Source organism: Trachurus japonicus, chromosome 8, assembly GCF_045865225.1.
Source record: "Trachurus japonicus isolate A0001 chromosome 8, Traja_1.0".
NCBI lineage: Eukaryota > Metazoa > Chordata > Actinopteri > Carangiformes > Carangidae > Trachurus > Trachurus japonicus.
In genome coordinates, this window is record NC_140914.1 from 12,853,686 (window position 1) to 12,875,954 (window position 22,269).

At 40.3% G+C, this 22,269-nt stretch overlaps 4 protein-coding genes across 5 annotated transcripts; all 4 read right to left on the reverse strand.

Annotated features, from left to right (window-relative positions):
- On the reverse strand, positions 1-7,078 carry arf2a (ARF GTPase 2a). 2 transcript variants are annotated; one of them, XM_085783926.1, is made up of 5 exons: positions 7,030-7,078; positions 3,460-3,614; positions 3,246-3,356; positions 2,980-3,104; positions 1-2,202 (listed from the first exon to the last, which is right to left on the reverse strand). In XM_085783926.1, exons 2-5 carry the CDS (start codon positions 3,602-3,604, stop codon positions 2,041-2,043), a joined length of 543 nt encoding a protein of 180 aa, XP_085640052.1. In that variant the 5' UTR covers positions 3,605-3,614; positions 7,030-7,078; the 3' UTR covers positions 1-2,040. The 2 variants fall into 2 exon arrangements, with proteins under 2 accessions (XP_085640052.1, XP_085640051.1); XM_085783925.1 differs by having other exon boundaries at positions 7,024-7,078.
- Positions 7,079-8,058: 980 nt separating this feature from the next.
- Positions 8,059-10,382, reverse strand: LOC146982765 (complement C1q-like protein 2). Its single transcript, XM_085783924.1, has 4 exons — positions 10,178-10,382; positions 9,949-10,083; positions 9,522-9,858; positions 8,059-8,194 (listed from the first exon to the last, which is right to left on the reverse strand). Exons 1-3 carry the CDS (start codon positions 10,365-10,367, stop codon positions 9,572-9,574), a joined length of 612 nt encoding a protein of 203 aa, XP_085640050.1. The 5' UTR covers positions 10,368-10,382; the 3' UTR covers positions 8,059-8,194; positions 9,522-9,571.
- A 2,039-nt stretch (positions 10,383-12,421) lies between these two features.
- On the reverse strand, positions 12,422-15,573 carry LOC146982766 (coenzyme Q-binding protein COQ10 homolog, mitochondrial). Its single transcript, XM_085783922.1, has 5 exons — positions 15,145-15,573; positions 14,480-14,632; positions 13,956-14,148; positions 13,549-13,650; positions 12,422-12,937 (listed from the first exon to the last, which is right to left on the reverse strand). Exons 1-5 carry the CDS (start codon positions 15,246-15,248, stop codon positions 12,788-12,790), a joined length of 702 nt encoding a protein of 233 aa, XP_085640048.1. The 5' UTR covers positions 15,249-15,573; the 3' UTR covers positions 12,422-12,787.
- Positions 15,574-17,007: 1,434 nt separating this feature from the next.
- Positions 17,008-19,188, reverse strand: hsd17b1 (hydroxysteroid (17-beta) dehydrogenase 1). Its single transcript, XM_085783927.1, has 6 exons — positions 18,994-19,188; positions 18,616-18,777; positions 18,359-18,538; positions 18,110-18,203; positions 17,825-18,008; positions 17,008-17,683 (listed from the first exon to the last, which is right to left on the reverse strand). Exons 1-6 carry the CDS (start codon positions 19,184-19,186, stop codon positions 17,528-17,530), a joined length of 969 nt encoding a protein of 322 aa, XP_085640053.1. The 5' UTR covers positions 19,187-19,188; the 3' UTR covers positions 17,008-17,527.
- Between the last annotated feature and the right edge of the window lie 3,081 nt (positions 19,189-22,269).

Sequence of the window (22,269 nt, forward strand, 5' to 3'; positions counted from 1 at the left end):
TATAATAGAGATTCTCTTTATTATAGTGCATTTATCAGATGTTACAAGATGAGTTTAAAAAAGCATAAAAGGTACTTCGGAAATACATATGCACATACCTTGTTATTTGTACAGAAACAGTCTTGAAAATTAAAGCTTCACATCTGAACATGGGTAGGTGGGCGATGTCAAGTTAAAATACACTTTCTTACAGAGTATCATATACAGATTTGCATTTCTCGCTGTATGCCAGATTATGTAACGCATCTATGAACTCTACGGCTGTTTAGGAAATACCATAATGGAAGGGCAGAGACAGCCCAAATATTAGTCATTCAGTTACTCACACTTTCCAAGAAAACATCTAAATGTCCAGTTATAGAAAAACTAAAGAGGGAAAATGAGTTTCCCTTTAGAGGTCAGTGTTATATTATGACCTTTAAGTCATCTTCACTCAGTAATGTCTGTGCACTGTTGAAGATTGATTTCTTATTAATTGCAGGAGCAGTTGAGATCGATGGATGTGTGGGAAACTATTCTATTACTGGTTGAACTAGGGTAACATTCTCACGTGCACATTTTTAACTGTCTGCTGGTGTAGAGCAATGGGAGAGGTTATCGTCTATGGGTTCATTGCAAAGGCTGATGGATAAACCGCTGTATTCACACAGGCCTGTGTTGTGCAAGCTGATGAGGTTGTGCAAACGGCATCACAGGGACATTGATGTAAATAACACCAGGGGAAGCGCCCTGGATACATGCAGGGAAAATACCACACAGCCCGAAGCGTCGATGAGGCATTTACAGTGCTGATTCATACAGCAGGCCAAGAGCAAACACTTTTACAGTTCAACTGTACCGTATATCGCAACGCTGACAATTTGGTCAGGAGCATGGGCGTGCTCCAGAAAACAACAGAGGAGGCAACTTCACTGCTCTGCAGGCAAATCCAAAGCTGAACCAAACACAATGAGCCAATCCTGATTCCAATCAATTGGTCCCGAAAGCATTTTACTCTAAAGACTGCACACCTGGCAGGTAAACCAGGTCATGTGTGCATCAACAGTAACATAAAAAAACAACAACCTACAAAACAAAATAGAAAACAGACCCTAAACCAAAAGAACTACATACAAGAGAAAGTAAGACCATCAGTAAATAAAAATAAAAGGCCAGAGTGGGAGCAACTCTTTCAAAAAAAAGAAAAAGAAAAAAAAAAGGCCTCGATGTTTCAGCGGTCTGCAGCTGAAACCCACACAGCACCCAGAGGACACACACAACCACCAGTGACGCTGTAGACATGCTCAACACACCTCCACATATGTAAACATGCGCTGAAAACATTTCTTGCCTGTTCCACACGCAGCTGTGACGGATCTTTTTTTAACCTCGATGTTAAAACAAGAGGCTGGGTGATAGGTAATGTCAGAGTGGAGGGACTGATGCTGCTTAGTACGGTTTTATCCTGACTGTTAACAGGACCTTCAACACACGGACTTGACCTAAACAAAAATTCAGAGAAATCAACAAGCATCCAGTGTTTGCTGCAATTTAAATCTGCAAAAAAACTAAATTTTCGGAATAATCTGAACTGATATTGGATGTCAGGTCTTTCTGATTTTATCGAAGATCACGGATGAATGAATAGTTATCTTAAAAGCCTTCATGCCACTTTTTTTAAGAATCATTCTCGACAGATGACACACAGGACTCTGCGTCTTGTGTTGTCCATTGCTTTGTGGGAACCAGTACCTTTGGATGTGCCGACACTGGAGGCGGGAGGAGGTGTTTGAGATTTAACTGTGTTCAAGGCACAGCAGGGCTGCTCCCACTCAGCTCACACATACAACACATTCATTCATTCAGTCATTAATAAAAAAAAAATTACTCATCCAAACACCCATACAGTACACAGATGCAGTGAGGGGGGGAGGGGGGGACTGGCCAAAGGTCCAACTCTTTAGAGGAAAGAGAGGAAAAGAGGGATGAGCGAGACCAGGACCAATGCAGTCTCCCGTTACACTGCAGACAGAGATGACAGACGGGAGGGGGAGTGATGGATCATTTTGCGTTTTTCAGCTGGCTTGAGAGCCAGTCCAGACCCTCATAGAGACCATCTCCACTGGTGGCACATGTAGCCTGGATGTACCAGTTACGGTGGCGCAGGGAGTGCAGGGTCAGCTTGTCCGTGATTTCAGCTGCATTCATGGCATTGGGCAGGTCCTGCAATCAGAAAACACACAACAGTGAATAAACAAGAAATCTCTGTTCAGGTTTACAGTTGGATTTACCAACTGCTCGAGTGTCCCCACACAGCGTTGAGTAGTCCCAGCTTGAGCTTTATCAAGTACTCCATTAATCCATCAACATATAATCAACTGACAACAGCTCCGACCGTAACCTAATTATCTCCTGTTTTTTTTCCTCGACAGTTGGTTAAAATCAACAATAGGCTAACTAACAATTGATTACAAAATTTTGTTTCAGCTCTGATTCCACAGTAATCTTATTCACTGCCACACACACTGAGATGGATAGGGCTTCAGGATTTCAATAGCTGTACTTTGGAAAAAAAAACTGATTTGATCACACTTGATTCACATCCCTTTTACTTTGTTCCACACTGTGCTTCACCATGGCTCCAGTTTCTATTCTTCCATAGTTGTACAACTAGTTATTGTGAGTGAGCGCAAGAAGAATGAATGATGCTGTACGCACAATTAAGCAGATTTAATTTACTGAATTTAATTTACTAAAATTAATTGAGTGTAATATAATCTCTCTGTTTATGATATAAGTATAGTACATTACATCATGACTGTTCAATGAAATGTTTTCTAGTTCTGTCCTTTTCTTCTTCTATTGTATTAGTCAATTTAAATCAACATTTAACTTTATTACATACATTAATTTTATTTTCTTAATACTTATCAAGGGGCAGTGGGCCCATCTCCTGATTTTGTTTTTTACTTTTTCTTAAGGGTTGTAAGAGAAGTTTACCTGTTTGTTGGCGAACACGAGAAGCACAGCATCCCTCAGCTCGTCCTCAGCCAGCATTCGCATCAGCTCTTCCTTCGCCTCGCCGACTCGTTCCCTGTCATTACTGTCTACTACGAAGATGAGGCCTGGCAATGGGAAAGAGGTACGGTTTGTAAGAAGGGACGTAAATAAATGTCTTAACGTGTGATGTGGAATTCAACCAACAACGGGCTAATGCTTGTGTAACAGACTTTGGAGAGATGTGGAAACACTAGGAGGCCTCTTACCTTGTGTGTTTTGGAAATAATGCCTCCACAGTGGCCTGATCTTGTCCTGACCGCCGACATCCCACACTGTAAAACTGATGTTTTTGAATTCTACTGTTTCAACATTAAAACCTGCAGATGAAAGGGGAAAAAAAACAAAACAAAGACATTTTGAGAATGTCTGTATTTTCACTCCCTACGGATTAAGCTCAAGAACATGCAGAGCAGGACTCACCGATGGTGGGGATTGTGGTAACAATTTCTCCCAGTTTGAGCTTGTACAGGATGGTCGTCTTTCCGGCAGCATCTAGTCCTACCATCAGGATCCTCATCTCTTTCTTTCCAAACAACCCTTTAAACAAGCTACCGATATTCCCCATCTTGGCTCACCTGCAGACAGAAAAGGGTATTAAAGTCAGTGGTTATATCTCAAAAATGTGATGTCACACTGGGACAATGAGTTTACCATTAAGTGTTAATGTTCCTCCTTTTAAAGCTGATGTTGTCTGTCTATTAGAGGGAGCTGCAATGTTGCTACAGAGCACTAAACAACACCTCCTCAACAACACCGCCCCTTCAAAACCGAATACCAATGTGTATGTGCATTTTAATGACTGTAAAAACCTCTTCTGCTATTTCTCAAGTTCCTCTCAGCCCTTTTACTGAAACAATAAAGCAGTCAGTAACAGATGGTAACAAGCGGTGACAGTAAGTGCTGACGTAAACAAGATAGGCCAACACTATGATACTGATATCAAATAATTCAAGTGTCAGCCAATCAATCAGTGCGGAGTTCATTTAGCTTTATTTTTCGTTTCACATTGTTAAGCTTTAAAGACCTATTAAGCTTATAATACGCGCCTGTCACAGGTCAACAAATGGAGCACTGTTGTGAACACATGGACGACATATGATTCTTTGCAAATGACAACTTCTTTCCCTATACCCAATGTCAAGTTGCTTGTTTTGTTTGACCAACAGCTCACAGTCCAGAGCGAGTCCCTTTTTGCAATAATCACTTTTCCGTCTCTGGTCACCCTCAATGTTCTGTAAACTCTGCAAGTTTATTCATCATGCTAGTGCTACACATTACAATAGCTGGATTTCAGCAGACATGAACAATCAACGAGGCCCAGGAGTAACTCAGTGATCAAATGCTGTAAATCATATTTCTTTAGCCTTTTCTTCAGTGACTCAGCTGCTTCTGCACAGCTGTGTACTACAGTCGGTACAGGTGGCAGGCACTGTAGAGATAAGCACCAGTAAATTAAAAAAAAAAAGAGCACATTCCTCCAGCTCAGGAACAGCAACAGTAACTGTGAAAACAACACATCTTTGGCTGCATTGCATTTTCCACAACTGCATCTATTGTCAGCCAAGAAATTTATATCACTGCTTCGTCTGAGACCGATTTCTGCCTGGATGACTGTTGGTTGACAATGCAAAATGTCCAGCCTAGAAAAAAAGCCCTTTTGTTGCACTAAGACCTGCTGCTCACCATTTATGTTTTAGACAAGTTAGAAATTATCACAAGAGAAAAGACATACACAATCGAAATACTGACATTACACTGTCTTCTATTGGGCTTGCAAGTAATAGTTACTGTCATTAGCCTAATTATTTTGATTATTTTGTTGCTTATAATACACAGGAAATCATTGTGGTACTCACACCCAGTGCCACAAATTATAACACAGTAGTTTTACATTTTATTCGACTAATTTCTTGGAAGCTTGAAGATATAGAATATCTGGTTAAACTTAGAGGAAAGAAGCATGGATGTTTTTTGCTTTCATATCTTGATGATCATTTTACAGTCTTATTTAGTTTGCCACCAATGCACCTACTGATTCAAACAATGTATCGAAATAGTTTCAGATTCAGTCAACAAATCCACGAGTCAGCTGATCATTTCCAGTCCACTGTAGGTGATGGCCACCATGCTGTTAAATCCTCAGGGATAAAGCAGGAAAAGCAGCTTTAATTTGGCTATACAGCTGCTGGAGGGCTGGCTGTGTGAATTCTGGCTGATAGTGTGAACTCCATTATGCAGCATTTCAAAAATGCCTTCATGGTGGCTACAGTATGTGCTTGTGACCAGCAGCTGAGGCTGATCATATGGCAGGCATGCTGCAAAGCCAATTAACACAAATCCTTCAGTGGCGGAATAATGTATCTTTCCTTTAAATAACCAAACATGACTAAGGACCTTTGTTTTCATCATTTCAATTGTAAACATCATTAAGTTTAGTTAACATTTCAAAAGTCCACTTGGGTGAGGACAGTAGCTAGTAAAACACTGAAATAACATGACCAAAGCTGTGCAATCTCCCAGAATGACTCCACAGCTTACAATTTCTGTGGCATGTCTCTACAATGGTTAGACAGAAGACAGCTCCAGCAGATGGACAACAGCAATTAAAGCTCCCACCCACTCAAATATTCTAAGATTGTGCTTAAGGTAAGAGGCGCAGTTGAAACTTGATGTTTTGGTTCAACACATTTAGCATGAGAACCAACCTGTTCATCCAAGAAGACATGACAAACCATGAAACATTATGTTTTTACATATACAAAATAGTCCCAAACTAATTTAACATTTGTAGATGGGGGAGGATGAGTATGGACGACAGTTTTCTCAACAACTATAAACCTCTAATAATGTAGCACCGCTAATGTACCAACTGATCCAAATATAGTGTATTTGACAATACAGTCAAATACAGTTGCCACACAACAACAAACTTTGACCACTGGTACAAGTAAAGGGACAGGACATCAGTGAATCCTTGGCACAGGCCAGTCACACAACATATGTGAGCAATTAACAGGGAGAAGAAAATATTTCCATCACAATCCTTACTTGCATCTCTAAAAACATGCAGTGTGTTCAAGCTTCTTGTTGTTTTGGAAACCAGTATCAATGCAATCCAAATAACCACCACTTTTACCAAATATAACTAGGGTTTATGTTTAAGTGTCCAATAGTTGATGAATGAAGAGGTTCTGCAAACTGAACTCGCCTAAAAGTAAACAGGTATGACAGGTTTGTGTACACGCAAGGGGGGGGGGGGGGGGGGGGTTTAATACTTAAAACTATTGAGATTATTCTGACTCATAACTTAATGCGGGCAACATTTCTTTGATATGTCTCTATGTAAAATTTAAGAGTAGTAACGAGTGAGCTTTTCTTGGATACACTGTGATGCTACCTGCCACATAGATTTTTTTTTTTAATTTCAAGGTGGATTCAATCTAAAAGGGCAGATTGATATTTCACTGCCTTCGGCTATGCTTACATTAGGTCCGTATAATTGTACCTACGGCTCATAAAACCACATATTTAGGTCGCTTAATACATAATAATAATGACCATCACGTGACGTTAATTCCGTTATTAGTTACATTAACAGTTAATCTTCAATTAGCATCATGCAGCTGGTCGGATAGCATTAGCCGGTCTTGGTTTTAGGTTTTTTGTTTTTTTCTTGGCAATAACCAGCGACAATAAAACATTAAAAGCATATTATTGACTCCATGGGTAGACGTGTTACAACCACTGACAGCTCTACCAGTCGTTTAAGAGGAGTTAAAACGAGCAAAATATTGAAACTTCTTCAGCTGGTTAGTTTAAACTTAAAACTGCTAAGGAAACAGAGCTAACGAACTTAAAGCCTCCACGACTCACAGCCACCTGTAACCAGACACACGTGAACAAGCCCACGGTCTGTACCCTTATTGAAATGTAAAATTTCATCCATAGCGTTCCCGTATTACATGTTTACGTTAATGTTTTTACCTTTACTAACGCTTCTCGATCCTTCTTCGTTTCTCCGGTTCAACAACAAAATGGCGTTTTCCGGCGTCGTCGTCTTCTCCTTCTACGTCATCATCTGCCTCCCCGTCTTCTTCGTTGTGCTTTTTTAAAGATGGCTGCACAGTGCATCACCGCCATCCAATGGTTTGGAGCAGGGGTGTTTACTTTGGATTAACTTTTTGAAATTAATTTCTAAGTTTGCTGATGTGGATGAAATGTGCACTTTTTGTAGAGATGAACCAGAAACAATATTACATTTATTTTGTATTTGCCCATTGTCATCTGTTTTTTTTTTAATTATATGGAAAACTTTGTCTAGGCCTACAACAAAACTAAACAACACAATTAGACCCAAAGATATTATTTCAAAATTTGAACATGATAAATCTCATGATTCTAATAGGTAAATTCCACATCCACAAGAAGAAGTTTTCCAAGTCCCTTCCTAACTTTAATATCTTCACAGAAGAGTTTAATGTCTATATAAAAACCTTGTCACTGATGCTAAACAAGAAAAGTGAACACACACTATTATACTTGAACTCATTTTCACTTACCCCAGAATAAGAAGTGCCTTATCTATAATTTTAAAAAAAAAAAAAAAAAAAAAAGGGTGTTTACTTTGAGGTCCACAGTGTCACCTTTAAAAATGACTTAGCCTACATAATTCTAAATCACTGACTGAATTTAGCTTTTAAATAATACCGTTTTTTTGTGATTATGATTTAGCCTACCTCAGGCATTAATTTAATGTGTTAATGTGCTTGTTTGAATGCCCCTATGTCAGTACCAGAGCACAAATTTTAACCAGTTCCATCTTTTTTTTTTTTTTTTGAGTGGACTTTGAGAGGAAATAATGACTTATGGGTAGTTGTGATGTTTTCTTTGTTTGAGTTTAAGCTGGTCCAGAGAACAGCCAAATCTAGTGTTCATGGGTAGATCAATCTGTACACTACCTCTGCATACCTGGAAACCAATACACTGTTCTAGCACCGAAAGGAAATGATGACAGAGATATTGCACATTAAAGCTTTATATTTATTTTTTATGAGATTAATACAGTCATACATCTAAACAAGCACCCCTGGTTTGATGTTTGTAGATGATAATGTCCATTATCCAAGTTACCATTTTGCATTATGAATAAAGTCAGGTAGCCTATTTCCTCTAAAATAAAACCATACAGATCTGAAATTATTCTGGTCAGATTACATAGTGAAAAGCAAAAAACCAGTGAAGGTGTTGTAGTTCTGGGTATCATCGTAGACAAGCCCGTTTGCCTGGAGACTCACATACACATTGTCTCCCACCTCTAGGGGAATGACCACTGCATTGCTGCCCATGTCGTTAGTGTCAGATGTTTCGACGTCAAAGACAGTGACCAGCTTCTCACTGTTCTTCATTAGGCTCACAAGAGCATTGGGAGGTGGATTGTAGGTGGCGAACATTGAAAATCGAAAGAAGTACATTCCTTTGACCATTGCTGTGAAAATGCCTGCCAAAACAACAGGAACAAAAAATGCTAAATGTTAACTTTGCTCTATGTCACCCCCAGTGAGCCTCCACAGCTTCAGGACTTCTTTTTCACTCTTTTGCAGCCTGGTCTCCAGGAGTGTTATTTTTCTGCCGTGTTATTCATTTTCTCTACCGCTGACCCCAGAGTGATACAGTATCATAGATTGAAGATCAAGGACCATAGCTTCCTTGTGGTTGAGAATCTGATCTCTGTGCAGCTTATCTCTTCTTGCACTATAAAAAAGCCTATCTGACCGAGTGCAAAAACATGGTAAGTTTCAGGAAATACACATGCTCCTCCCTTTTAATTAATGTTTTAGATGATGTCCAAAGTTGGAATTGTCTACACTCATGAACTGTCAACAAAAAGTCCTCTTCCTTCTATGAGTAAATGTTTAATTGACTCTAATCTGGTCCACCCAGAGTTCCTCCTTTACTGATGACCAACAAGGAATTATTGATAATCATTAATCATCACAGGGAAATAGTGCTTTTTAAATCTGAAGTACTGACTAAATTAAGCTTTTTAAATAATACTGTTTTTTGTTATTCCAGTATGTCTTACCTCTGCATTCATTTAATGTGTTAATGTGCTTGTCTTAATGCCCCTAGATATCTGTGTGAGAGCACACATTTTAACCAGTTCCATCTTCTTCTTTTTTTTGAGTGGACTTTGAGAGGAAGTAATGACTTAAGGGTAGTTGTGATGTTTTCTTTGTGTGGGTTTAAGCTGGTCTAGAGAACAGCCAAATCTAGTGTTCAATCTGCACACTAGCTACATCTGCATACCTGGAAACCAATATGCTGTTCTATCAAGAGAAGAAAAAATAGCATCGAAGTGAAATGATGACACAGATGTTGCACATTAAAGCTTTATATACAGTCGCACATCTAAACAAGCACTCCTGTTCTGTTTGTAGATGATAATGTCCATTTATTTATTATTGCATTATGTATAAAGTCAGGTATTTCCTCTACAGTAAAACCATACAGTTCTGAAATTATTATCTTCAAATTACATAGTGAAAAGCAAAAAACCAGTGAAGGTGTTGTAGTTCTGGGTATCATCGTAGACAAGCCTGTTTGCCTGGAGACTCACATACACATTGTCTCCCACCTCTAGGGGAATGACCACTGCATTGCTGCCCATGTCATTAGTGTCAGATGTTGCGATGTCCCAGACAGTGACCAGCTTCTCACTGTTCTTCATTAGGCTCACAACAGAGTTGGGAGGTGGATTGTAGGTGGCGAACATTGAAAATCGAAAGAAGTACATTCCTTTGACCATTGCTGTGAAAATGCCTGCCAAAACAACATGAACAAAAAATGTTAACTGTCATTGGTTTTTCTTACATTTGTACTTGCTCTCTCTCTCTCATTGAAACACTCTACCTGTTGAAGGATTGTAGCCATTTCCAGTGTTTGAGAAGATCTTCTTGTACTGCAGAGCGGTGGCAGTAGAGAAAGGTCCAATGTTTCCAGAACCAGAAGTCCTGAGAGCTGCAGAAAAGGCCACCTGAGGTTTACCTGGGAACATCAAATGTCCAAAAACACATGACGGTTAGAATTTATTATACAGTATCACATTTTCAGTCACATTAAACCATTTGCTCTATGTCACCTTCAGTAAGGCTCTGCAGCTTGAGGACTTCTTTTTCACTGTTTTGCAGCCTGGTCTCCAGGAGTGTTATTTTTTCTGCCATGTTATTAATTTTCTCTACTGCTGACCCCAGAGTGATATCATGGATTTGGCCCTCTTCACATAGACAGCAGTTGAATGCTAAAAGAATCAGAACTGCAATTATCTTCATCCTTGTGGTTGAGAATCTGAGTCTCTGTGCAACTTATCTCTTCTCGCACTATAAAAAGCCTGTCTGACCGTGTGCAAAAACCTGGTAAATTTCAGGGAATACACATGCTCCTCCCTTTTTATTGATGTTTTAGTTGATGTCCAAAGTTGGAATTGGCTACGCTCATGTACTGTCAACAAAAAGTCCTCCTCTTCCAGTAAATGTTTCAATACAATTGACTCTAATCTGGTCCACCCAGAGTCCCTCCTTATTTATTGATGTTCTAGTTGACAAAGGTGGGAAAACCCACAAATGGCCAACAAGTAATTATTGATATCACACATGTTGTCACAGGGACATAGTGCTTTTTAAATCTGAAGTGCTGATTAAATTATTCTTTTAAATAATACTGTCTGGATAAATATAATTAATAGTCATTAAAATATTCTTATGTCTATGTCCTCAGTATTTGTGCTTTGTGAAAGCCCGCTTGTTTGTTTGTGTGCTAAGTAATTTAAGTTATTAAGACTAAATGGACTGATTTCCTGCATGAAAACCATTCAAACTACAAAATGCCTACATACTGTAGTGTATACACTTCTTACTATGGTGCTTGAATGAGTGTTAATTGCATTTGACACTTCATTTATAGAATACTGAAATTTCTATTGTCTTTGTATGCATCATGTCTCAGTAAGCAGTGAGACATTATTGTTTAAGTCTCTGCACCCTCAACACCACAGGATTCATATATTTTCAAGGTATAAGTGCCAAATCCAGACATGAGCACCTTTATTTCTCCAGTTTATTCTTTGTGCTTGTTATGGGGAAGCAACACAAACATGGGGGAATGGGGAATCCCACTGAATTTAAATTTGGAGTGCAGGGTTTAAATCACAGCTAGTTTATTTCCTGGGTCAGTAACGTCTACAGAAGATGAGGCTTTCTTACAATGAATAAATGAGAAAAGTATTTGCTATAATCTGTTTCAGAATATTTCAGTACGGTGATATGACTGAACTTGGCCCATATCATGGACTTTGGATTGGTAGGCTGGGGTTCAAATCCCAGTCTTTGTTGATATGTTGGAGAGAGGAAGAGCTTATTACTGGGCTGAGGTCAAGGTCAAGTTTGGAGACAGAGTTTGTTAAACTTTAACAAACTCTGTCTCCAAACTTGACCTCTGAGTTTGTTAAAACTTTAACAAACTCTTTGTTAAAACTTTAACAAACTCTGGGGCAGGAAGGAGACTGTGGGGCTGTCCCATTTCTCCACACTTGGCTCAGTGCGCTTGGTTACGCACACACTTTGGTGACGTTTTGCCGGCGGAACGTATATTTGCATATAGTGTGCAAGCATGGATTAAGTGGCCAAGCGTGTGGGAAAGCAATCGGGACACACTTGACAAGTGCAGCCTGCGTCGTTGCGCACAGCACACTAGCACAACTACTACACACACACAGCAACAGTTTTAATAACCAGTGCTGCTGGATCAGTCTCATCTACTCCTAAAGTGTCTCTATGCGCAAGATTCAAATCATAAATGTGTAAGCCCAACTCTGTAAGTAAATAAAACAAACAAGAAAAACGAAAATATAAAAGCATGAACAGAGCATGATGAATATAAAATATGACATTAAAAAGTCATAATTAGCCTATGAGATAGAAAGTTAATTTCATTTTATTGAGATTAATTCAATCGCATTTCCTAAACGTGACTTGTGGCTCTGGGTGACGGCGGACTTCACCGTGGTGCATTGTGGGATTTATACTTGGCCAAATACCGCTCGGATGCGGTCTTACCTTAAGTGTGGGTAAAGTGCAAATCAAGCGCACTGCACTTTCAGTCGTTGGAGAATCGGGACACACTTGCGCACTGACACTAAGCCCATGAACGCGCACGCCAAGTGCCCAAGTGTGTAAGTGTGATCGAGTGTGCATATTGGGACAGGCCCACAAGACTTTAACCTCAGGTCAGTGCTACTCTGCTGCTTACATAACTGTTCTTGGAGGCACATGTAGGTTTCTATTGCAAAATAATTAAAGAAGAAAAACAAATAAATGCAGACACATGCTTACCAAACTACAAGGGCTTTTTATTTCAGGAGTCACTTGACTGTACACAATCCCAGAATTTAACAAAGAAAACAAATTGATAATTGGAAACAATGCATTTATTCCTCACTGAAAAATAAATATGTATATATATGTACAAGGAAGTAAATAAATTAATTTGTGGCTTATAAATAAATAGTCTTAACTACATTTTCTGTGCACATCAACTCAAGAATAAGATATGAGTGAATGGAAAAAGATCCAGTCTCCTGTGTTAAGACAAGTGTTGTAGAGGTATGACCAGCGGGTTGATAGGGTTTGGTGAAAGGTCCAGATGGATGTGGATGTGGATGGGGGTGGGGTGCGGTGGGGGCTCAAAAGGGTCCTCATGTAGACCGCCTCCTCAGTGACACCTGCTGGTTCCTGTAAAGTGCTGCTGCCCGTGACTCAAAGGCATTGACCATCTTCTTCACCACTTCGTCAAAGAACACACTGGCCAGCTGAGAGTGCAAAATGGACTTGAACTCAAAAGACACCTGCAGAGGACACAGAAGGGGGGACAAATAATTATATTGAAGTATTTGATTATAGGGCGACACATCTGTCAAATCTGTTTTTGGCTTCTTAAGAAGATGCATTTTTGAGGTGAAAGATGAGTTAAGTCACAGTTAGACTCTACTCTCACCAATCACTCCCAGAGCAATACTTGTTGAATGTGTTTCACTGACATAATAACCACTTTCTGTCTGTCCCGTAGGTAATCCAAGCCAATATTAAGGTTTAACTCCTGTCGGCTGCTCTTTAACACTGTTCCCTTCCCTGACAGCTATTTCAGCCCTCCAGGAACACCAGCATACTCCTCAAGGCTAAATTTAGAGCGTAATGAGATTTGACTCGACACTTCCTTTCAGTTGGTAATCCACTCACAAACGTACAGAAGCAAAGACTTGAAATTAGTCCATCCCTAAGCATATACAATCTGATCTAGTTTCACTGCCATTTCCTTGCATCCCCCTCATTCTTTTCATTTTCCCCTCCCTCAGTCATCTCTCCCTTTGTCAGACTACTGTGCCAGCTGCAAAGACCTGGTTTCCTTGTGCGTCTCTCCGGGTCAGATGTTCATTTTAATACACATTTAAACACTTACATAGAATTCCACTTTACAGGAGTCTGGTAGATCTTTGGCCCCAGGAGCAAACCTCCATATCGTTTCAAGGTGGCTGAAGAGGGATCCATCAGTGCACACAGCCTGTTTCAAAACAAATTGCTGTTTGTTCATCATTGATAGAAAGTAAAAAGCCAGTGAGCAAACTCTAGGCCGAAGTCAAGACACAGCAATTTCCTCTCTGCTTTCTGGAGGAACTACAATCAAGAATGAAGTCATCTACTGACGATAACTGATATCATATCTACAATGTTGTGCATAATGCAAAAATAACATGCAGATGTTGTTTGTTTTTTTAAAGTCTTTTTTTAGAGAATAAACAAGTGGACTTTGACAAAAAGGATAGTGTTTGAGAAAACAAGAGTGGATATATCAGGACCAGGACTTACTCTGACTTGGTGGTTTGGAACAACTGTGACTTCAGAGGTATAGCGCTCCACGATGGGGGAAAACCCTATTTCAAGCTCTGCCTGGACATCACCATTTTTCCCCTTCACCACCCGAGACTTCTTACACCATGGAACAAAGTGCTGGTACTGGTCCACACTGGCCACCACTTTGAACATCTGCTCTGGAGTATACCTGAGCACACAGTGACATGCAGTTTTAATGTTAATGTAAAGTTGTGAGTTTTCCAAATATTTTTATTCTCAGTTTGTGTATTGTAGGCTACTACAATTCTTAAGTTTAATATTTATTAAAGCTGACATTTGATACTCTTAACTAGGCTGGGTGGCAGCTACCAATCATTTTCATTCAACTGAAAGTGAGTAGTTTTGTTCATAATTTCCAAGGAAATATTGAAGATGAAAAAATGAAAAAGGTGATTCTGTAAATTGCTAAATTCTTAATGTTTCTGTGTTACCGTTTTATCATTTCAGCTGATTTGCACATATTACATCAGGGTGCTCACCCTAACGTCCTGCATTCAGAGTATTCCATCCTGCGGGTGCTGATGGGGACGGCCAGGTTGATGAAGCTGCGGTTGGGGATGCACATGGATGTGGTGGAGCTGAGAGGCAGGCTGGTCCTCCTCACTGCCAGGGCCCCACAGGAGCCAAAGTGTCTGAAGTTGCAAAAAGTAGAAAGAGTCAGGCACTTCCTGATACAGTAAAGATATAACATCTAACAAATAGGTTAGCTCAGTAAACAAATGCCCCTTTACCACAGCCAAGTGTATTTGGAGCACATTGTCAAATACAGAGGGGTAAAAATGAGGTTGCAAGCACACATATGATGGTATATTTTTTCCCCATTACAATACAAAGACAGGTTAAAGAAACAGTCACACTAAGTTTTATCCCTGTGTGTTGTACGTAGCCAGTGGAATGAGCTGAGCTGAGGTTTAATGTGAGGACTTCTGCAAACTGTACTACTTCTGTGATGGTATGAGATAAACTGAGTTTAGAGAAGTCCAGTGACAGCAATGTGTTGCATCTTTGTGAAACACTGTAATGAATCTGCCCTTCTGGAAAATAATGTGGGAATTCAAATCATAGCAGGAGCTTCACATTGACTCATGTCAAATGTAATCTAAACACGTGAACTTTAGTTGTATCTCTGCGGAAGACGACTCACCTGAAATTTACTGCCCTTGCGTTTCCACGCACAACTTTGGAAGAGTGGACCTCAGACACTTCCAGCAGCGCCTTCAAGAGAAGCGGCGTTGTTTTGTTGGCCATAGTGATATTTATACTAAAAAAACAAAACAAAAACAAAAAATTATAAGGCGAGGCGACGGTGTTTAGTCCTTAGCAGCAGCAGCAGCAGCAGCAGCGACAGCCTGCTTTGTTCTGATCGACTTGTCGCTGCACTTGACCATTAAGGGCTGCTGTGACGTAACGGGAGGCGCTATTGGCTCTCGTTGACCTCTCAGCGGGGAGAGGAAGAGGATGACGGAGGGTTAAAAGTTGGGGGTTGATCACACAGGTGAACCTGGAAGGTGACAGGATGCAACAAATTGGACAGATCAATTTAGGAAAGTGGTCAATATGGAAAAGCAGTGAAGCCTTGTATGACTCATGCAGTAGCTTGTTTAAATATTTAATTCTTGCCAGCCAGATAACAGTCTTGTGGACACATATGAATCATTTTTCACTGAATCATTGCACATATTTGACAAGTGGGCTCACAATGCCTGAGAGGTTTCTGTGAACAGAACAGGCCAAAGTGTACTGGGATCCTGCAGGCACATGCTGTGCACATGTTCAACCTGGACTTTGCTGCTACACTAGAAAGTCATCACCTGCACTCAGATTATTAACAGCTCACTAAATGGAAACGTTTAAACTGTGAAAACTAAATTTCACATGAATGTGTTTTACTACAACCTTTACCGAACTCATTATACTGAACTGCATAATACTCTAACTAACAGGCTGACACTGCCCCTGGGTTAAGTGGCTGTGTTGTATCACAGTCAGAGCTGGAAGTGCAGGATCCATTTCAGGATCTTCAGACTGGAATTAGGGCACCTGATCTCGGAGGGATTAGCTAATCTTATCAAAGATCGTACTGAAACGTAACTCGTCGAGGTGCAGACTAGATAACCCATCTCAAGTTAGAAGAGAACACACTGACTCAGCCAAAAGTTACACAGCTACTGCTCCAGCTGGCGCTCCATCAAGCTTTGATCCCCAAACTTTGTACAGTTCAGTGATTTAGTGTAAAGCCCAGCAGAAGCCAGCTAAAATCCTCCGTACAACAACATTTCAGAAAGATTTAAAAGACATTTCTTAACTTTCCATAGACTTTCAAGGATCTCTTAGATTTCTAATGAAAAACAAGGCTACTAGAGGGCATTCCCCATTTCCACCATCTGGAATCACTGTATTTTTGTATTTTTACCTGTTTATGCTTATTTGTCTTTGCAGGGCACTCAGTGAGCTATGTCACACTGGTTTCTTGAACTCATTATTGATGTCACGGGCTTGGCAGTACATCACACTTTACGTTTACTGTTCACGTGCCTTTTTATCAGATGTAGCCTATTTAATGATTGACATGTCTTTACCCAAGCGATCAGTGAACTTACTGTAAAATATGTCACTCAGTGTTTAAAATATCAAGATATGAACTTTTCTCAAGTAAACTTGTCTGATAAAGACCAACAAAGATACATTATAATAACTTCATATATCAGAGACACATATCAAAATCTAATCAGTGCAATATAAATGAGGCTATCTCTTGTTTGTTTTAGTATATACACAGGGCACACACACAGTATCAGTCTCTAGGTGAGAGGACATTTCAACAAGCTGTTTAAAGGCAAGCAAGATCTTCACCCTCTCAAATCAAGGTTTGCTCTCTCAGCCTTTTCATATGCAGTATCATGTGTTTTTTTGGACATCACTATAAATGTGAAATATGTTTTGCTTCTATTTAAGTCATTGCTGCCACAGCACCCTGAACACCCACACAGAAGTTTAGTTTATTTTTAGCACTTTATTCATATATGAGTAAATAGAAAATTCAAGGCGGAGGTCAAGCCATCAGAGAACAGAAAGAAACAACAATTCACTGTCATTCATTCATACAAAAATCTAAATTGTTTTCACTGTTGATTGCAGAGAAACTCCTGGGTGCCTAAAATAGCCTATCACATATTACATAAGTAAATTCTTAGAGTGTTTTTACTTTCACACAATGTACCCAAGAACATCCCACTGAAAATATGCCAAACAGCTTGAGTGTAAGAGCATCACAAGATTGGAATGAAAAAGCTGCTGTATCACTTAAAACATAAAACATAAAACATAATCTCAATTTTCATCCTTGGAGGTACTCCCGTGTGTGAACTTTATGAACCTGCTACACCCGGCTGAACAACAGCAGTTAGCCAGAGGGCATCAACTTTATCCCAGAAATCTAAACTAAAATAGAAAAAAAAAACTGCGATGAAGAGTAAGAAGAGCAAGACTGCACAGGAAGTGGAAGCTTGTATTTGCATTGTTGGAAGTTATTGCTCCTCGGTTGAGAAGATTATTTTACTCATGGCACGGATGCACTGAGAACCATCTGGCTCTGTGATTTTCAGCTGGGTGAGAGGTGGAACAACACCACTGGTGAAGTATCTGAAAGCAGGGCTGGGTGACTGGATGGCATCTAAAAACACCTTGGAGACAGAAATAAACAAAAGAGACATGTTGAGCTGCTCTTATCTTCATCGCAAAAGCATTGTGAATTATTGCATTTAAAGAATGAACTGTTCCTCATCAGTGCATTTGGTGCATGCGGTAATGGACGCACAACCTACCTTAACAATGTCTTCAGTGTCCTGTGCTGCGTTTTGGAAAACTGCGTCACAGTGGTTCAGGTACTTCTCATAGAGGCTGAGCGTGCGAGTATCGAGCTGTTGGAGAGATGAATCCCCTAGTTCTGCTTTCTGCAGGTTGACCAGGAAGTCAGTGTTGACTGGACCGCACTCAATGAGACTGACACTGCAGAATAAAGCAGAATGGAGTCAACAATAATACTCTCTATGAGCTAACCATCATTTGCTAAATTCAGAGAGCAAGATACAACAAACTTTGACACTCACTAGATGTTGAAGTGTTGCAGGAGAACAGCCAGACTCTCACATGCTCCCTCTATTGCAAACTTACTGGCACAGTAGACCTCATTAAAAGGGAGACCTGTGAGAGGGCATGAAGCACCGAGATGGGTTATTTTGGCAATCTCATGCATGGTAGCAAGTCTCAACACGGTATGTTTACATGATTTTTATCAAATCATTACAGAAGCTGCACATGAGGAACGCTGTGGCTTCTCAGCCATTCGCTTGTCTCACCCTGAAGTCCTCCAGTGCTGCCCGTGACCAGAATGCGGCCCTGGCTCTCAGCCTTCATCTCCGGTAGGAAAGCCTGGATGGTCTGGATGGTACCTAAGAGGTTGACCTCCAGAATGTGCCTCATGGAGTCCAAGGACTGCAGCTCCAGCGGCCCCATCAAACCCACGCCAGCATTACACACTGTAAACAGTGAGTAGTGTATGAAGTAGGGAAGCTACACAATCTTAATTGCAACACATTATGGCAGTAAGGCATACCCAAAATGTCCAGGCGTTTCTCCACAACCCTGTCCCTCGCATCCAGAATGGACTGGCTGTCTGTCACGTCCATTTGGAGGATCTCCAGGGTGTCTTTGTGCAGACCTTTCACACACTCTAACAGACGCTCCTTCTTGGCCAAGTTCCTCATTGTGGCATAGACTAAACAAAATCAATCATGTCAACATAGGAATACTTTCAACATCTTACAGAGGCTAGTGTCAGTGATATTCCCAATAAAATGCTTGATGAGTTTTAGCACATCTAAACAGTATCTCAGTGTGATTTAAATGCTCCTAAGGACAATTGCCAATTCAGTTGAAGTTCTCTGATAAATACAATATAAGACAATGGTGGGTAAATGTTGGCTGTTGTTACCTTTGAATGTTTTGTTGGGGTCCGATGCTAGCCGGACAGCCAGGCTGAGACCGATTCCTGAGGAGCAGCCTGTGATCAGCACCACTTTCTTGTCCATGGAGCCTGATTTACCAATGTACTGCTTCAGTGGAGAGTAGCACGACCAAAGTGAGGAAGGCACCTTGAGATGGGTCAGACACTGGGGTGGTGCCATGTGAAAACTCTTCTTTTCCTCAGTATTTACACATCTAATTCTAAACAGCTGTCTGTTATCAGCCAGATGGTGTCCTCCCATTTTTCTCATGTCCTTGTTAGTATGGTCCGTCTCTTCTGCCCTTCCAAACCCACTCCACACCAACTGTGTACCACCTGATCCACCTGCTGACTGCTAAATTTACTATAACTTTAATAATAATATCTGTAGTGGCATTTCAACCTTAACTTTGTCCTTACTCTGCTATTATCAATATGACGATTATTAAAATCATTGCAGGGCGGTATTTTCCTCTCTAATCCCTCTCTTGGTCCAACCCAACTCAACCCTGAGTGTGATTCTGTGCGAGGTTTCTGATTTTTTCTTAAGACCTCCTATATTTGAAAAAGATCTTCAGATAACTTCTTTTGTGAATTGGTGCTATACATACATAGAAAAGTGACTCAATAATAGCTTTATTTTGGCTTTGTGGGAGGCACTTGACATGAGCACCAGGTGGCAGCAAAACACCAAAGTATCCGTTCAGCACTAAATGATGAATAAAGCCACACTGACCTCAGAGTGCTCCATTGATAACATCCAGACAATGTGGCTGAGAACAGCCAAGCAGCACAATGGTTCTGAGTTAAAGGCATCACGGGGGGAAACCACTGTGTTCCTCACAAAAGATTTATGATTTGAAGATCTTTTCCCAGGCTTGTGTTGAGAGAAATTATTTCAACCAACTGCCAGTCTGGACCTTCTGAGTTGGGAAGATTTTTTTGTACCCAGGCTGTTTAACTTGCATGCTGAAATGTTCAAACTCTGTTAAAAGTCGTTTAGACAGGACTGGAGGGAAAGGTCTGGCAGGTCAGTGCATTCATGATAACTGGGGTTAACTAAGATCTGTTTCAGTGTACAGTATAAATGAATCTTAACAGGTCTTGTCGACTGCAATAACAGGGATTTTTACATTTCAAACAAAGGCATTGCGAATCTGCAAATCAGATGTATTTGCAGAGAATGAGAACTAAGAGGAAAATTGGCCCATTGTAAAGAAATTCCATCCAAAGCCCTGGTCCAGAGGTGTCTATTATGCAGTTCAAGTAATCCATCATACAAGTTCTTAGGGAGCAACTGGAAAATATGTGGTGGGATTACAGGACTTTACCCTCATGTGCATGTGAGTGGGATTTCACTAGGTGGCGACTAAATCTCAGTCAGAGTTGGCTTTTCTTTCAACCACAGCTTAGTGCTTTGTCTTCATGTAAAGTAGTGGTCATGAACAAAGAGTCTACAAGCTATCAAGGAACACATTGCTGGGTTCAGACGAATTACTGTGCGAAAAAAACATTTTTTTTTTCAAGGAAATGTTGTGTAGAAAATAAAATTGTATGAAATGTGACCTTTTCTCAGTTGCAATAGACCTACTTGCATGAAAGTTCAACTCAGCTTCAATTTAGAGCTTATGTTTGTGGTGAATACGTCTCATAAACAATAAACTGTCCAAGCCTGATGCCTTGTTGCAATGTTGTTTCTGCATTTTGGTTACCATGTGCTCTCCAGCTAAGAAACTGCTCAGTAGGGGGAAAAAAAGAAAAAAGAAAAAAGGGGGAAACACTTGCATCTTCATGCATTTCAGCAGCCTGATTTGAAAGAATTTCTTCAGCAGATGGGAGCAAAGCAAGTCGGAATTTCCTGCCATTTTGTTGCATTCTTCCCCTTGAGATGGCATCAGCTTGGCCGTGTTCCCAGAGTCTGTGGGACAGATAACAGCAGGCCTTGAACCTCTTTCAAATATCTAACTCCCAAGTATTGTTAAAAACCTTGAACTTACTTGACCTAAGATGTTTTTAAATGTTTGAAGTGTGCAGTATTTTGTTTTTAGTATATCAAGCTTTCTGTGTCTGTCAAACATCATTCAGGCTGCATATCATTTATTAATTCTTTTTTTTTCCGAGTCTGTCCTGGCAGCGTGAACCAGTCTGGGCCATGGTCTTGTGCATTTGGGCTGCTCCCTTCTACACGTGGCCTTCAGTCTCCCTGTGGCCCCGTAATTAGTAAGAGAAGGTCGAGTGGAGGTGCACAGTGGTCTGGAAAAGCCTTTAAAACACCTCCTGGACAAGTTTGGCCCACAGCACTGAATGTAAACAGACTTCTGAAGACCTTACAGCTGCTCAGGGAGAGAGCAAGGACATCCCACGTGCACAGCTGTGTGTCTTTGTGGCATTTCTTGGGAGAAAAGTAAAGTGTTTGTTGTAACTGGTGGAGGCAGCAGGCCAACCTCGTGCTCAACGGGGAAATACATGAGATGGTGCAGTCATGGATTTTGCACTGTGACAGGCATGCAAACAATGAAAAGGGTATCTGCTACTGCTTCAGGGGGAAGAAAGCACAACAGATCTCTGGTCTGAGTTCATGTGCTCACCCTGTGGAGGACTGGACTTAGTAGTCACATTGTACCGTGCTATTTCAGGACAGATGCATGCAATAAGTGCATGGTGTAGACACACACAATACAAGGTCTGTAAAATGAAGAAGAAGATTTACTCGACAGGATGTCCCATGTGAGACTGATGAGCAGAAGTGAAACAGAAGAAGTTGCGTTGTGGTTGGTGGTGAAGCTCAAGTGTCACAGTAGCCTACAGTACCTGGAAACCAAGTTAAATGAGGTAGAGTTGATCGAACGTATTTCAGCTGAACTAAATTACTGTATATCCATCAAATTTTATATTTATCACAGAATTGTTTGCCTAAGTCAGTGATAGACTCAAATGTAAAAGAGCATAGCCTACATGAACTTTACAATACTAGCTACAAGAGATTGAAAAATGATTGACATTAGCTACCGGTAATAATAAAAGAAAATGATAAATGTTCACTTAGTGGTAGATAGGCCTAATGTTAGCTAAGATGTGGATAAATGGTTGACATAGTTAGCTAATGCAAAAAGTAGCTGGTTGGTTGAAATCTTCAGTTTCTGCTACTCCAAGTGGCATTAAATGGAGCCTTAACATGACAAACATACTGACAGTTCAATTGAATTACTGTAATATTTCTTATTTATTGTTTAAGCAAACACATTTTTATTTAGGATATGATAT

Coding starts and splice junctions, on each gene's coding strand:
- LOC146982765 (XM_085783924.1), bottom strand. CDS start 10,367: ATGAAGATAATTGCAGTTCTGATTCTTTTAGCATTCAACTGCTGTCTA. Junction 10,084..10,177: donor GCTGCAGAGCCTTACTGAAG/GTGACATAGAGC, acceptor TGATGTTCCCAG/GTAAACCTCAGGTGGCCTTT. Junction 9,859..9,948: donor TGGCTACAATCCTTCAACAG/GTAGAGTGTTTC, acceptor TTGTTTTGGCAG/GCATTTTCACAGCAATGGTC.
- arf2a (XM_085783926.1), bottom strand. CDS start 3,604: ATGGGGAATATCGGTAGCTTGTTTAAAGGGTTGTTTGGAAAGAAAGAG. Junction 3,357..3,459: donor TACCACAATCCCCACCATCG/GTGAGTCCTGCT, acceptor TTTCATCTGCAG/GTTTTAATGTTGAAACAGTA. Junction 3,105..3,245: donor TTATTTCCAAAACACACAAG/GTAAGAGGCCTC, acceptor TCCCATTGCCAG/GCCTCATCTTCGTAGTAGAC.
- LOC146982766 (XM_085783922.1), bottom strand. CDS start 15,248: ATGGCCAACAAAACAACGCCGCTTCTCTTGAAGGCGCTGCTGGAAGTG. Junction 14,633..15,144: donor GCAAGGGCAGTAAATTTCAG/GTGAGTCGTCTT, acceptor TTGCAACTTCAG/ACACTTTGGCTCCTGTGGGG. Junction 14,149..14,479: donor TCTGAATGCAGGACGTTAGG/GTGAGCACCCTG, acceptor CTGTGTGCTCAG/GTATACTCCAGAGCAGATGT.
- hsd17b1 (XM_085783927.1), bottom strand. CDS start 19,186: ATGGCACCACCCCAGTGTCTGACCCATCTCAAGGTGCCTTCCTCACTT. Junction 18,539..18,615: donor GAAACGCCTGGACATTTTGG/GTATGCCTTACT, acceptor CACTGTTTACAG/TGTGTAATGCTGGCGTGGGT. Junction 18,009..18,109: donor CTGCAACACTTCAACATCTA/GTGAGTGTCAAA, acceptor TTTATTCTGCAG/TGTCAGTCTCATTGAGTGCG.